Source organism: Maylandia zebra, linkage group LG6, assembly GCF_041146795.1.
Source record: "Maylandia zebra isolate NMK-2024a linkage group LG6, Mzebra_GT3a, whole genome shotgun sequence".
NCBI lineage: Eukaryota > Metazoa > Chordata > Actinopteri > Cichliformes > Cichlidae > Maylandia > Maylandia zebra.
Genome location: NC_135172.1, coordinates 16,977,194 through 16,993,259, shown reverse-complemented (window position 1 = coordinate 16,993,259; position 16,066 = coordinate 16,977,194). Strand labels below are relative to the sequence as shown.

At 41.0% G+C, this 16,066-nt stretch overlaps 1 protein-coding gene across 1 annotated transcript; it reads left to right on the top strand.

Moving 5' to 3' along the window:
- The first annotated feature begins 3,761 nt into the window (after window positions 1–3,761).
- On the top strand, window positions 3,762–15,417 carry LOC101484652 (PDZ and LIM domain protein 3). The gene is made up of 7 exons (XM_004568376.5): window positions 3,762–3,943; window positions 9,943–10,094; window positions 10,519–10,603; window positions 10,700–10,887; window positions 12,559–12,686; window positions 13,377–13,488; window positions 14,981–15,417. The coding sequence occupies exons 1-7, from the start codon at window positions 3,851–3,853 to the stop codon at window positions 15,168–15,170; spliced, it is 948 nt and encodes a 315-aa protein (XP_004568433.1). The 5' UTR covers window positions 3,762–3,850; the 3' UTR covers window positions 15,171–15,417.
- Window positions 15,418–16,066: the final 649 nt, after the last annotated feature.

Sequence of the window (16,066 nt, the reverse complement as noted above, 5' to 3'; positions counted from 1 at the left end):
GCTAATAAAATCCAGCTGGTAGATCAAATATTCCAACAATTTTTTTTCCTTTCAGCTCAACAGAAAAAGATTATGTCATCCACCTGAAATGAAAATCTCAGGTGCCATAGGCAGAAATCTAGAAATCCCTGGCATAAATCCTCTCCTACCAGAAGGTCACAGGACACACGCGTGAATTAATGTTCACTTTTGACGTCAAGCAGAATTTAAAAACTGCAAAGCGGTTTGCATCAGTATTGGACTGAACAGAGTGAAAAGTTCTGGGTATACAACCTACACAGATGTTCTTAGGTGCTCACATTAAGCATAGGTTGAAAGCTGATTGATAGAAATGTGGGCTGGAATACGAAAGCGAGTAACGTCAGAATTCAGCATGAAGGGTTTTTCCCCCTTCATTAAAACGTAAAACATCAAAAGAGCAGCACGAAAAGCAAAGGAAGCACCTGCAGAGAACAACCGTTTAAACCGTTTTTAACACTTGGTTTCACTTCACTACTAAGAAGGTCTTTGTCTATTATTACTTCAGCCCTATTCTCAGTAGACGCTAAGCTAAAGGACCAACAGACTGATTGTCATGGACACCGCCCCCTGGTGACAGTAAACTGCTACAACGTATACACGACTACTGGAAACTACCAATGTATAACCGGTGAAAAGCCCTGTGGTTGGAGAAATCTTGTGTCGGATGCTTTTTCTTTTGTTTTTTAAACCAGAAAACAGAGCCCAGAGTAGCTGGAGGCGGGTCGCTCCCTCTCAGACTTGAATTATTTTATTGTTGCCTGCCCTAGCTAAGGTAGGACATATAATTTAGATGGACACGAGTACCTACTAATTAGTGCTAGCTGACTAAAAACACAAATTTTGTAGACTGGAACTCAAAGCAGGGCACGTAATTCCATTCCCTGCAACCAGGCAAGTGTTTGTGGTGTCAGTGCCACAAAAAGAATTCAAATATCCATTTCAGTCCAGTTGACTTCAGGTCAGTGTTGGTCAAGTTACTTGAAAAAAGTAATCAGTAACTAATTACTTATTACTTCCTCAAAAAAGTAATCCCGTTACTTTACTGATTACTTATTTTCAAAAGTAATTAATTACTTAGTTACTTTTTAAAAACACGATTTACAACCTGAATAGGTGATAAAGCGATAGGTCTTTCAGCCCAATTCTACTTTTTCTACATAATCCATCATACAAAATGTAATCAAATGGAAAAGTCTCTTTTTAAAACTTGTTTTATCAGTTTTAATCTTTTAACTTTATGCATCAAGCAAAAATTTAATTATATGCAACATTCTCTGACTTGAATAAATTAGTTTAACATTTAAACCTATTTTCTGCACATTCCAGCACATAAAATAAAAAAAAAATTGTGTTTACACTCACTCTTTCAAATAGATGCAAGTAAAACACAGCAGAAAATAAATAAAGTCAAAGACTCAGCGGTCCTGTTGCTCTATTTTCACCTGTAAAGCAGGACTGCGGTAGGCGGAGGTTTACCCTGGTGCAGGTGTGCCACGGTCAGTTGAAGAATCCGCGAGTTTCTCTGTGAGTTTCCCATTACGTCGTAGCTACTCGGTGCTTGCTTGGAAGTTTTGGGATTTTTTCGCTGTAAAAAGAAGTTTTCTTCCCACGCACAACGGACAATAATGTTTTTGTCACTTTTTATGGAATCAAACTCAAAGTAAGGTCAGTACTTCCACGCTTTAAACGCTACACGCTCATACTCTCTCCCACAATCGATATGTGATCCATTGTTGATCTGCACACAGCTGTTGTCACTAACGGCGCACTCGCTTATGTCACTGTCATGAGACATTCTCGCAAAAAATCACTGTTTTAGTAACGCAGTAACGCAGCGTTCCTACGGGAAAGTAACGGTAATCTAATTACCGTTTTTGCAATAGTAATCCCTTACTTTACTCGTTTCTTGAAAAAAGTAATCGGATTACAGTAACGCGTTACTGCCCATCTCTGCTTCAGGTGACGTAAAATCACTGAACTGAATCCCCAACCCCAGAGGCAATCTTTTAATACAGGAGTTGACAGAGATTGACTCTCTTTTGGAGCCAGTAGAGGAAACCAATCTGCAGTAAAAGGCGGTCGTGTGCCAATAAGAAGGCAGCTGCACGTTCAAGTAAACCATCTCAGTATTTTGGCTCTCAGCTACAAGGACATTTCTTTCTTCTTACAAACAAAACTTTTGCAAAAGGTCACAAATTCTTTGCGAAGAAGCAAAGAAACAGCAGTTGGTGTCTGTGAGTGTGGAAGGTCCGCTTCAGTCCAAGCGATGTAAATTTCACCATCAGGAGGGGAACGTGTGCCCTGCAGTTTGTCACGACACTCTGGCTACAATCCACCATATGCACGGCTCCTCTAGGCAGACTTGAAAACAAGAATAAATAAAGGATAAATAAGGAGAGCTCTTTCAGTGGGTCTGCAAACAAGCAGAGTCCTGGTTTCAGTCACGTTCAACAGCGCTAGATTAGATTAGATTAGATAGAACTTTATTAATCCCTCAGGTGGGTTCCTCTGGGAAATTCGATTTCCAAAAAAGCACAGCACTGACAGAAGTTACAGAGTTACTGTGTTGCTATTGGTGGATTTTGAAGCTTCATCACACATTGAACCAGTAGAGCAGTCCTGATCTATGTTGCATTAAACTTGCATGACATATATAACTGTTCCATTCCTCAGGTAAAGCAAGGTAAACATAAAGTTCATATAATGCCTATATGCTTATGTACTTGAACGCTACACGTGTGCTAAATATGGTTTTGGTGTTACAGAGAATGGATGCCTAGATCTGTACTCTTACTGTTACGGCCTGTTAATTCTGTCCAGAGAGAAAGAAATGTGGAAACACAAGTGATTCCATGTCATGGCAACCACAGAAACAAACCATGAATCTGATCCACGCTGAAATACTGCAAGTGGGAAAGGGTTTTCAAGGCCGAAGGCGGAGTTTGTGGTGTGGATTCATAATGGCACATTTACATGATGAAGCCGCTCCCTGCTCAGGCTAAATGGCTATCACTGTTGACACAGATTAGTATGCCTTACTCACAGGCATGGACCATTTGATGTTTTTATTTATTTTTTATTTTAACTTATTAATAGTACTACACAGATATGAAAGGGGAGCAAAGAAAATTCTGTATTGGCTGAAAAATAAATTCCTGAGATCACAAAGAGCGAATTCAGATTTTGGCCTAGAAGAAGTCTTTAAAGACATGAAAAATGTCTCAGTTTAATAGAGTAGACAAAGCCCGGTTTCTGCTGTAAACACAATAAAAAATAAAAAAAACTTCAAGTCAGAGCTGGATTGTTATCAAGCTCGGCTAGGAGTGAGAGTCCTGGGTCCCTTCCAAATCAATAGTGACTGGAATGTGCCTGTGAGACCTCCAAGGCCTCAGAGAGAAGCTTTGCCTTCAGACCAAATAAGGGCAGGAGCAGCAAGACCCATCAACCAGAGCAAGAGGAGGCCAGCCAGACCTCGAGCTGCCCGGGGATGAGAAGCATTAGTGGGGGCTGGCTTCTGACAGAAGCTGGTTTACATCTTCAGTCTGTGTGTGGACACGAGTTCATTTAGGTAAGCAGTTACTGAGTACTGTAAAAGAAGCAACGAGACACGCTCAAACAGAATTAGTACAGACTTGAGAGTCAGTTCCCAAAATCTGACCAATTACCTCACTCACGGGGCGGGAGCTGTCCATCCTCCTCCCCCTGACCCCCTCACTTGGTTCAAAATCTCCATCACTTTGATATTCCACTGCTCTTTAACTGTGATCCCCACAGTGTGCAGTTTACTGTCTGTGCTGCTGTCAAAACAGCAGGGAGACTTTAAAGGGTCATGCCACTTAACGTGGTGCTGGATGGGCCGGCCCCCTGGGGCTTTCGTCTGACAGGAGGAAAGGACTTCAACCAGCCCCTGACCATCTCCAGGGTGAGTGAGTGAGTGAGTGGCATAATGTCTGCATTATAAGAACAGAAGCAAAGTGATATCAGTTTGCCAGTTTTTTAAGTAGTTCTTTAAATCATTTTTTTCTTTTCCCAGTGCATTTTTCAAATAGCTTGAGGGTAAACATTGTGCTTCCAGACGATTCATTCTAGAAACATTCTGGTGTGGTATGAAGCTTGCACCTGTGCCGCAGTAAATGCAAGAGGCTTAGATACAAATAGCAGCTTGCATTGTTATCCAACATATGTGCACACACGCACACGAATACACACACAAACACGGATGTCTCATTGAGTAAATTTTGAAGCATGGAAAATATTTCCAAAATCATACTCTAATCCCGCTGCCTGTGTGAATAATCACCAACTTAAAGCCGATGATCTAAACAAATGTTTGGACAAACCTGTGTGAACCTCCTCACGTTACAGGACGAACAGACAGTGCCGACGCTGGAGTGATGAGCGCAGCATTATGAAATGTCTGTTAGAACAGTGCAGCTGTTGAGAAGAAAGTACACCAACTTTGGATCAGCTTACAGCATCAGGCAGCTCGTCATCCTCAACAGCACAGAGAGAGATAAAAGATGAGAGAAGAAACAAAAATAACTCGCAAATACAAAAAAAAAATTCCAACTAGATTAAGTCATTTGGACATGTGAATGACTGACTGTAGGTGGACTTGGAAGATAAGAAAATGGAGAAACTCTTATCTGTATGGGGTCATCGGTGATGAAAACGATAATTTCCTGGAAGAAATTAGGTATTTCCTGTTGACACGAAGTACTAACAAGGGAATCCTCACAGATACCAATAATGATGTTGTAAATTTAGCACAAATTAAATGGGACAGTTCACATTCTCTGTTTCTGAAAATATGTTAAATATGTTCATGTATTTTGTAGGCCAAAGCTGGATAAGAAGATAAATACTGTAGATAAGTGACTGGGTGTTGTTGTTAGTTTAGTACAAATATGATAACAGATAGTCTTTCATATCTCAAACCTCACTGACTCTTTATGTTGCTGTCCTTAAGTCACCAGGCTCTAGTCTAATTGTATAAATTTTATATTATTGTTTTTGTGGTTTGCGTGTGTGAGAGTGCAAATAGCATTCTAATAAGTAAGTTTTGGGAGTGCAGGTAAACTTAGAGAGTCCAACTATCTGTTTCGCTTCAGAACGCTAAGCTAGGCTATGCTAACCAGTGGCTCCTATTGTCTCATTTTTAAAGGAAAATTCAGGTAATTTTCAAACCTATTTATATCTTCTAATTTGGGGGACCTAAATGTTTTTTGACCTAAATAATTTTTGACCAAAATGTTTGTACTTTCTAAAATAGAGCAAGAAACCAACGACCGTCAAGCACGCTAATCCCACTTAGCAAAGATCTGTGTGAATGTAAAAGCTTGTTTTTGCCACCAGCAAACTTAGACTGTTATTCTGAAGCGCCAGTCAAAGCTATCATAAAATGTTTTTTCATTCATTTATGGAATCATATCTACAACTTCAGAAAAGTGGTGTAGCACCTAGCTTACTAATGCTTGGGCAGGAAACCTCGCTGCCACTCTTTCACACACTAGCAAAATTTTTAACAGTACCAAGTAGTTCAATAAACTTCAATAAAACCCTCCAACATCTAAAACAGAAGCCATTAGATGTAGATGGTAGAAATTGCTTTCCAGTATGTAATTTATATTTTAAAAAGGATTATATTAACTATTTTGTTTTTTTAGAGCTAGCTAACTTTTGCTGCCAAAATCTAACCTAATCATACCGTCAAAAGCAAAGTCTCAACAGATGTCCTAAACGGGATGTGAACTTATTCCTTATGGGTGAAAAATCTGTCATTTTTGTTGTAGTCTCTGTAAAATGGTGACTTCCTGTCAGCTTTTAGTGTAACTTCAGATGTTTTCAGTTCCATTCTCACAGGCATATAAAATAAAGTGTCCAGCCATGCTCAGCTCAATGAATTTGATCATAATACGGTGACTACTTTAAAGTCTTCAACTTTAAGCATTATTCCAAAGTGGAAGCATTTAGGAAACACAGCAATGCCAGCCACGTAAGTTGCTGAGCGGGGATGAACGTGGTGCTTAGGAGATGCTCTGCGAACTGCACAACTGCAGACGTTCATGGGGTGTAACATGTAGGTGATCCAATATTTTTTGAGCATAGCCTGTGAGTAAGAAAACCAGTCTCTGTTACTTTGATGAGGATTATTTCTAAATGAGATTACATCGTCCCTTGTAGTTGGAAGTTTTAGCGTTTTTGTTCCATATTGGTCAAAATCAAAACTTTTTTTTTTAGCTTTTTAATAATTCAGACTCCACAAACCTAATAAACACATAAGAATTTCAAAGGATGCACACAGTTAACAGACATTTATATTGGCTACTGCTCCAAATAACTGTTTTGATCACTGCAAAATACAAAAGTTAGGATTTTGACGATGAGCACTGCTTTCTCCATCTGTGTTACAACTTGCCTGTGGGCTGAATCCCCAGAGTCAGCCAGAGATGGAGATCAGTAATCCTGTTATGTATGATGGGGTTATGTGAATCTATATTTAGAGAGGGACCTCAGGAAATACTGACCAAAAGCAATTTTAGCTCACAAACCACCAGCTCTTTCCAGTAAACTCACACCTGTTGTGTTAGTGGACACTCAGAGGCCTGTATGAGCACAGTGATGAAAGAAGGCTGAGATTGAAGAGAGAGGGGAAGCGGAAACGATATGAGATCAGTAATATGAGAAGCTGTATCCTCAAATGCATTTGTAACAGAGACAACTGTTAAAAAAACCAAACCCCAAAACAAACTATGATTAAAAAAATGGCTACAGGGCAGATTAAAAAGCTGCTACTTCAGTGAACCCACAAGATTTATTTGAGAGCACAAGTGATTCGACTCGCTCCGTTCAATGCCATTTTTGGTTAGGAACATCCTCCCCTTCATGAGCCGTTGGTGTTCCCAGCTGGTGAAAGTAAACACAAGTGATAATCATCTTTTTCTTCAGCACACAGGGGCTGTAAAGTGGGCGCCGCTCTAGATTTACCCATGAAGATCTGCATCTCTGTGTGATGTCTCCATGAGGGGTGTAAAGAACATGGATTCAATTGCCTAACATGCATTACGTGTCTCTGCCGGATCTCTGTGAGAGAACTACTCCCATGATGTCATTACTTTGGCTTAATTTTTAAGACTACAACTGTATATGCTTATCAGAGTCCAGCGGTCCAAACAGGCAGAAAAAAAAAAAAGAAGATTGCAGCTGACAAGAAGGCTGAGGTACTCCTTCACAACGAGCTTCAACCTGTCACATTCCCAGTCTTGCTACTTGCATCCCCTATTTTATCCCGGACTCTTAAGAAAATAGTTTTAGAGCAAGCAAGGGAGGTAAAAAGAGAAGAGAGAGGCAGGACGGGAGAAAAGCAGAAAGAAAAGGCAGGCAGGTGGTTGTAATTTAAACAAAGACAAACGTTTGACATGACAGCTGAACTCCGAGGAAGCAAAAGAATGTAATTAAAGAAAAAAATAAAAGCATGGCTGTGTACCTACTCGATCCAGACATGAGAGCAGCGAGACAAAGTCTGACAGCGCTCTCAAACAAATGCTCCACTGTAAATTACCGCTCCCTCTTTTGGAAGCATGAGACATCCCCTCACCACTTTTATCCGCTGTTATTTATAGGCAGATGACCTAATTTAAGTTTCACCGTAACATCTCAGTGTAGCTCAGTCTGCAATGTCCAGTAATGCAATATGACTGAGCACAGGTCGTGCCCTGTGTGGCGCAAGTGGACATTTTGGGTACTGTTTGATGTTGCCTCGGGAGAGGTGAGCTGTGACCCTGGTGGCTTTCTGGCAGTTCTTGCTCTTTTTTCCAGTCACTTCCTGACCATCAGAATACATATTACCATCTGGACGCTGTCACTCGGTGTTTACTTTGGCTCCATGACAGGAGAGTTTACACACATGCATACCAACCAGAGCAACGTCTCTCTGTTAGCAGCTACTGTGGAGAGTGCACGAGCTGCTGAATTTATAGATTTAGCTCATCAATGGTCTGAATTGTGTTTTGAATTTGTGTGTGTGTGTGTGGGGGGAGGTTATAAAGCTTTGATCCAAGCAGGGGAACAGAAACAAGGGGCCCAGCCCCTGAGTACTGTATTAAAAGATGACGTGCCAGTGATGGAGAACAGACTTTTCACAGCACTGCAACATCTGGATGTACTGGACTGTATAAAGGCAATGTACAGAGGGAATCCAAGTCAAGGGCAGAGTTTCTGTTTAATAAAGCTAAAGCTTCAATCCATGTAAGAATCTTGACCATACCGTAGAAATGAGATCACCGGAATATGTTGGGGTTTTGTTTTATTTTTTTACTCAAGTCTTTGTGTGTAAGCATGTATAAGTTTAAGCATATTATGTATTTGCTCGTTCGTGTAAGGTGTTGTTGAAAAGAACTGCATTTGGACTCTATTGAAGCTGGATTTAAATGCTCAAACATGCCAAGTTTTCTGTTTTTGAGAAAAGAACACTTTGTTATGATTGTTAGCAAACTATGATACAACAAACAGGAAATAGTTTTAATACAGACGTAAATATCGTGCTCATTTTCCACTCCCTCTATTGATAATGATACTAATTCAGGCTGCTTCAACCTTTTCCGCTGCATAACTTGGTCTTCTGGTCCCAAACTTTTCCCATGACCCCACCAGCTACAGCCGTACATCCCTGAATTCGTCGAGGGCATGTTTTTGTTTGTCACTGAAACTGAGAGGAATAAACTGATATGAAAATTTAGTTAAATCGTAGGACGAAAAGCAAATGAAGACAGCTGCTGCTGAAATTAAAAGTTGGACGTTGGACAGACTAATTAGGAATTAGCTAATGAATGGTGTGTCTTAGTAAAGTGTGTAACTCCCATAATTTTCAGAAATAGTTGCTTGGTGAAAAACTTGTTGTGTTTCTTAAAGATCCCCCATTCAGTGTTCCCAGGGAACACTGTCTAGGAACTGAAACAGGCCATAGAATATGCTTGTTAAAGTATCCTTTGTCCTACACGGAGCTGTTTGCATTATTACTGACCGCCACAGTAAAATGAAAGCACACCCAGTTTAAAATTTATCTGGACTTACAATTGGATAAATACACCCTCAGATGAACTGTGTCTGTGAAGTACACCTGTATTGCTTAAGAGGATAAGTAGCAGCCATGAGCTACTGATCAAATTCACCAGATTAACTGATCATCAGCAAATTTTGGGAGTTTGCTTGCCTGGAGCATTCAGGTGCCAATCAATCCGGAGAGGGTTATAAGGCAATTTCTAAAGTCCATCATTCTACAGGGAAACGTTATTTACAAGTCAAAAACATTTAAGGCAGCTGCTAATCCTCACAGGAGTAATCTTGCCCCAAGGTTGGGCCATGCATCTTCAGAGAAACACTAAAATTACCAACAACTACATCCTAGACTCTACAGGCCTTAGTTGGGACAGCAAATATTGAAGTTCATGGCAGTACGTATAGAAAAGTCCTGTATGGCTTATTTGGAAGAGTTACTAGGAGAAAGCCTCTTATCTCTACAAAGGCTAAGTGCTACTTTCAGTAAAAACCAAACACAGCATAGCAGCACAAACACTTTGTACCAACAGTCAAGCACGGTGGTGGAAGGGTGAGGATTTGGGCTAACCTTCAGTGAACTGAATGGGTTCTCTCCGTGTACTCTGACTTCTCGCCACAGTCCAGAGACATGCAGTCAGTGGGGTTAGGTTAATTGGTGATCTGTCACTGTGTGAACCCTGTGGCAAATTGCCGACCTGTCCATGGAGTACCCTGCCTCTCACCCTATGCCAGCTGGAATAGGCTACAGCAACCCCACGACCCTGATAAGGACAAGCTGAAGAGAATGGATGGATATTTGTTTTTCCTTTTTTTTTGTTATCCACTTGTCTATGATGCTCGCCTTGTTTGTTGACTCCCATCCAGATCACTCCTGGCAGTAAGGCATCTGCTGCCAACCTGTGCCCTGGTGATGTCATCCTGGCTATTGAGGGAGTCCCAGCAACAAACATGCTGCATTGTGAAGCTCAGAACAAGATAAAGGAATCCACTCATCAGCTCTGTCTCACCATTGAAAGGTTGCGGGAGTATACACATGCTCACAAACCTTTTTTTGGATCATTCAGCTTTTGATTCAAGTTAAATTTGAAGTTGGATTTTTTGGTGTTAGCTATTTCACAGGTGTTCGCTTTACTATAAAGGTATAAATCCATGACTAATGTATCCACATTCTGTAATACAGATTGTTACTGCAATTATTTTGTGTGTTGATCCCTTAATTTTAATAATAATATCCACTGCTACTACAAAAAAAGCTGTGGGAAAAAATGTGGAAGAAATATGTAGCCTGTGGTACTTAAGGAAAGACATAAATCTAAGGTCAGTTTAGATGTTTTATGTGCCAGGATTAGGCTCACATGTGCGCACAAGCTTCAAAAACAGGCATTTAACAGTCAGTTCATCGTGGTGAACTTCTGACCAGGATCTGCCTTTAAATTCCAGAAACGAATCAAGACTGTGGACTCCACGTGCCATGGAGGACGGGAGAGCTCACCCATTTAAAATAAACCTGGAAGCAGAGCAGCAGGTCTGTGAGACTGTATGTTTAGTAGCTATGATGCCTTAAATCTTTGTATCTTGTTACTGCTTCAGTAGTGTCCTTGCTTCCTTCTTCTCCTACCAGGAATATAAACCAATTGGCACAGCTCACAATAGAAGAGCTCAGCCATTTGTGGCAGCAGCGAACATTGATGACAAGCGCCAGGTAGTCAGCACATCCTACAACACGCCTATAGGCCTCTACTCCAGTGGCAACATCCAGGATGCTATGGAGGGCCAGATCCGAGGCTTGGTCCAGCACAAGCCTGAGAGGTGATCAGTGCAAATAATCATTAGTTTGTCTAAAAGCACCACATTACACAAACTAAGTGCTAAAAACCTGTTGCTTAGAAATACTTTTCCATCAGTCATTGTGTTGGTATGTTTAGAAATATAAAGGTGCGTAAGTGTAAAGCCTAATGGTTCACACACACAGAAAAATGTTAGCACGACAGCATGCCACACTGTGCCACCAACACATTACATCAACAGGAAACTTATGCAATGAAGCTCCCAGCGCACAGTTTCAGTGCTTGATGTTAATGTACAAGGAGATTTGGAGGTCTGCAGCTATTGAGTGAGCAGAGCATTGGTGACTTTTATGCACTACCTCAGCACTTGGCAACCCTGCTCTGTAACTTTGGGGTCTGCCACTTTGCAGTTAGGGTTACTAAATGCTCCCACTTTGCAATGATATCACTTACACTTAATTTTGGAAGAAATTCCATGTACTAAATTGTTGCAAGTGCATAGCTGGCATCTTATTACACTACTATGCTTGAATTCAGCGAGCTCTTTAGTACAACTGATTCTTTATTGGTGCTTTATTTTATACACCTGTGGTTGAAAGCACCTGAATCCAAAGCCTAACAGGTGCACAATACTTTCACAATACTTTTGTACACATTATATACTCCACTTAACCAACTAATGTAAAGCTGTTCTGTGTCACTTGCCCTGTGTGTCTACTTTGCCACAGCAAACATAAGTGGAAATTCTTACATGAGCTTAAATGAAATGAGTACACATACTGATTCTCTGGAGTAGTTTTTGCCTTGTGGCTTTTAGTCTCACTTTACAAAGGCCTTCTTCCTCTGCGAAGGACATCATTGCATCGTTGTAATTATACACAGCAAATAGCTGTTTACTCTTCTATTAAGTATGTGGGAAGCTTTTAAGATTGTGCGTGTGTGTGTTTATGGTTGAAAATAACTGAGCTGACCTAAGAATATTTAACCAAATAACTGATTAACTAATTACTTTCCTCTGGAGCCTCTCTTATGGCAACTCTCTTTATTTGAGTGATAAGGATCCAGCAATACAACAACAGGAATGAATAATAACCACTGTAGATCCTACAGAGCTACTATTGCACCAATTGTTTTTGCCCGTTTTACATAACTCACCTCCAGAATCACCCGTCCAGTGAGTCACACAGATGTGCTACAGCATGTTAGCCTTCAGCCTTCCCATGCAGTCATATGGATTCCATTAGCTTGTTTGATGTACGGTGTCTTAGGGAATATAGGAAAGAATCTCTTTGTGGCTCAACCACAACTTCTGAATAGGTCACATCCGACCAAAGCCACTCACTCATGCATTACTTCTGCACTGATTTAGACGAGCACTGCAGCAGTACACTGGAAGGGATCATTGTTTATTAAACCATAATTATGGTTAAATTACAGCTCAAATTGTACGTTAATCAAATCCGTGTGATTATTTTTGTCTCGCATCCATTTTCTCCTTGTAAGGCTGACCCATCATGCTGCGTGATCGTCACCTGGTTACGCACATTTGTTGCACACACTAGACACCAACTTTAAAGCGTGATGGGTGAAACTTTCATTGGGTTTTTTTTGTCAGAATTATAAGAAAACTCCTGTATTGCAGTTAGTAGAATTTGATGGGGTTTTTCTGTGTGTGTCTCGATGCACTGCTCAGTCCCAGAGCTCTAACCAGCATTGAGGATTCTGACGTTTACCGGATGTTACAGAAAGACCAGGAGGATCCCCAGGAGCCTCGGCAGTCTGGCTCCTTCAAAGCCCTCCAGGAATTTATTGACAGTGATGGTGAGCTCTCTCCTAAATTATGCATCTCTTCCTCAAAAAATCAATTCATAAATCATTCATAATTCTTCCCACTTTTTCAGTCTTCACCTGGTTGTAGTGACACTGACAGGCAGTAGTTTTGTCATCAAACACTTTTCAGTTCACGAGATGCTGTTTTTTCACATAAAGTTGCCGTTTTAAACCTTTTTTTTTCAGCTTTCCCCCTGTAAGAAAAATAAAGAACAAATTTGAAAGTTTCATATCTTTTTCAACCCTGGTTGGAAGAAGGGCTCAGGGATTGATCTAAAAACCCTTTGGCTTAAAGTCATAGCTGAAATTACATGTTGATGACTTACCTGTGGCATTAATACATTTTCAATAAATTACACTGTGATTTACTTGGACAAAAAGGACTGAAAGTAAGTAGATCATTTATGCAATACTGTGACAATGTCTCATATCACACCCTATTAAAGCTCCACAGTGTGTGTCATTCTCCTTATTTTTGGAGTATTATTAATACAAAAGCACTTTTCCACGTGTTTCCTTTGTTAGCAGAATACGTATAATATGCTGAAAAACAAAAAACAGAAACCCAAAATGAATGATCATTCATGCCGCTTTGTCCCCGTCTCGTGGTTTTTCTTTTCATGTGTGTGTTATGATCACGCAGGGTTTTTGTGTTGAGTGGTTTCTTTCTAATGTGATCAGGCACTCGCCCCATTGTGACCAGGACAGTAAAAGCGCCCACAACCAAACCAACTACGCCCACAGGAAACCTGCAGAAACTGCCTGTCTGTGACAAGTGTGGGAATGGGATTGTGTGAGTAAAAATAGAACGACTCATCTGCGATTTACATTAAGACCATCTATGCAGAAACAGCACAGTTCAGCGCAGTACACCCAGAGGCTCTAGCATCGTTTGAAGATCGCAGAAACTGCATAAATTATATGCGCTCACCTGCTACCTCATTAGGTACACCTGTTCACCTCATTGTTAATGCAAAAATCTAATCAGCCTAATAATGCACTGAGTGGCAGTAACACAGTGCTGAAGTGAAAACTGAGCATCAGAATGGGGACGAAAGGAAAGTTAAGTGACTCTGAATGAGGCATGGTTGTTGGTGCCAAACAGGCTGGTCTCAGTAGTTCAGAAACTGCTGACATACTGGGATTTTTCCCCTCACAACCACCTCTAGGGATTACGGAGAATGGTCTAAAAAAGAGAAAATATCGAGCGAGCGGCAGTTCTCTCTGTGAAAATTCCTCGTTGACGTCAAAGGTCAGAGAAGAACGGCCAGACTGCTTTAAGCTAATACGAAGGCAACAGTAACTCAGTGCAACCAAGTTATGCAGAATAGCATACGTGACCGTGCAACACGTCGAACCTTGAAGCAGATGGATTGGAGCAGCAGAGGACCACACCGGGTACCACTTCTATTAGCTAAGAACAGGAAACTAAAGCTGCAGTTTACATGGGCTCAGCAAAACTGGACCACAGGAGATTGGAGAAATGATGCCTGGCCCGAGTCTCAATTTCTGCTTCAACATTTGGATGGCAGGATCAGAATTTGTCATAAACATGCAATTAATGGATCCATCCTTCCTTGTACAAACAGTTCAGGCTCCTGGTATGGGGGATGTGTTCTTGGCACACTTTCAGCCCACCAGTACTGGCTCAGCGTCATTTAAATCGCACAGCCAAACCATCAAAAACTGAATTCTTGAATGTGTCAGTAAGTTCACTGCACTCATATGGCCTCTACCATCATCAGAGATTGCTAATATAGATGTGCAGCACCTGTCTGATGGACCGAAACCTCTGAGAAATGCTTCCAAAACCTTGTTGAATCTGTACCAAAGAGAATTCAGACAGTTCTGAAGGAAAAAAGGGATCCAATTCTGTACGAGCAAGGTGTACCTAATAAAGTGGCCACTGAATGTCAGCTAGAAACACAAATGTCTTACATTTTGAAACTCAATACATTATCAAAAGCTTCTGGGACTGGGGGAAAGAGAAGTCTGTTAAACCTGTGTGTTTTTAGATGGGCAGCAGAGGGCGACTTTTCTGGTTGCAAAAACACAAGTCGCATTGAGGTTGCACTGCAGGAAAACAAGTGTTCCAGTTATTTGGGTTTGTGTCCATCTATTGTCTTTACACTTGGAGCCTGTTTAGAGTACATCTACCAGTGTTTCTAACCTATAAACAGTTAGCACAGCAGTAACTGGGTTCTATGCTTTATCGTGAAGCTGTACCACTTTTTAAGTGCCGTATATTCTGTGCTCCTGACATCAGTTTGTTTTTGATGCTTCAGTGGGACAGTGGTGAAAGCTCGGGACAAATATCGTCACCCTGGTTGCTTTGTGTGCTCTGACTGTGATGTCAACCTGAAACAGAAGGGCTATTTCTTTGTGGAGGGACAGCTGTACTGTGAGATCCACGCTCGTGCCAGAATGAGACCAGCGGAGGGACACGACCTCGTCACAACATTTCCCTCTGTATAGAACCCTGCCTCCCTTATATGAGCACAGACACATAAAATCTAAGAAGCCCTTCTATTCCTTACATATGTGTTCATGTGTTCGTCTGCACTTTGGTGCTGTGTGTAATAATATTTCAGTAAGAATACACTCTTCACTCTTACTGATATGATGTATTTTCTAGGCAATAATGTAAACACCTGGTTGCTTAGAGAGTCCAGCGAAACCACAATCTGTCTTTCCAATAAAGGCCTCTGCTCATAATGTTAAAGGTCTCTGTATGTGTAGCCTTAATAACAACAACAACATGGCTAAATTACGTCCTCAACATGTCTTGAAGTTCTCCAGAGGCCTGGTAATGAAATAAACATTTGATTCAGGTGTGTTGGCCCAGTGTGACATCTAAAACCTGCAGGACACCGGCCCTCGAGGCCTAGAGTTCCCCACCCCTGCTCTAACAGATCCAGCTCTGTTTATGCATAGTTTAAGCAAGAGGTGTCGGACTCCAGGCCTCGAGGGCCGGTGTCCTGCAGGTTTTAGATGTCACACTGGGCCAACACACCTGAATCAAATGATTAGTTCATTACCAGGCCTCTGGAGAACTTCAAGACATGTTGAGGAGGTAATTTAGCCATTTAAATCAGCTGTGTTGGATCGAGGACATATCTAAAACCTGCAGGACATCAGCCCTCGAGGCCTGGAGTTCGACACCTGTGGTTTAAGCTAACAGATGTTAGCAAATTAAAACGATGAATGTATTTGTTAAAATTCAACATGTACAAACTCATTAAATCTCTGGCATGGTTGTATGCCCATCATTGGTGTGAAATATCCACCTGCTTCATATTTGAAAGGTGGATATTAAATGTTGGCCGTTTATAAGCTTTATGGCTATAAGCATTTGTTAGCCACGACAAAAA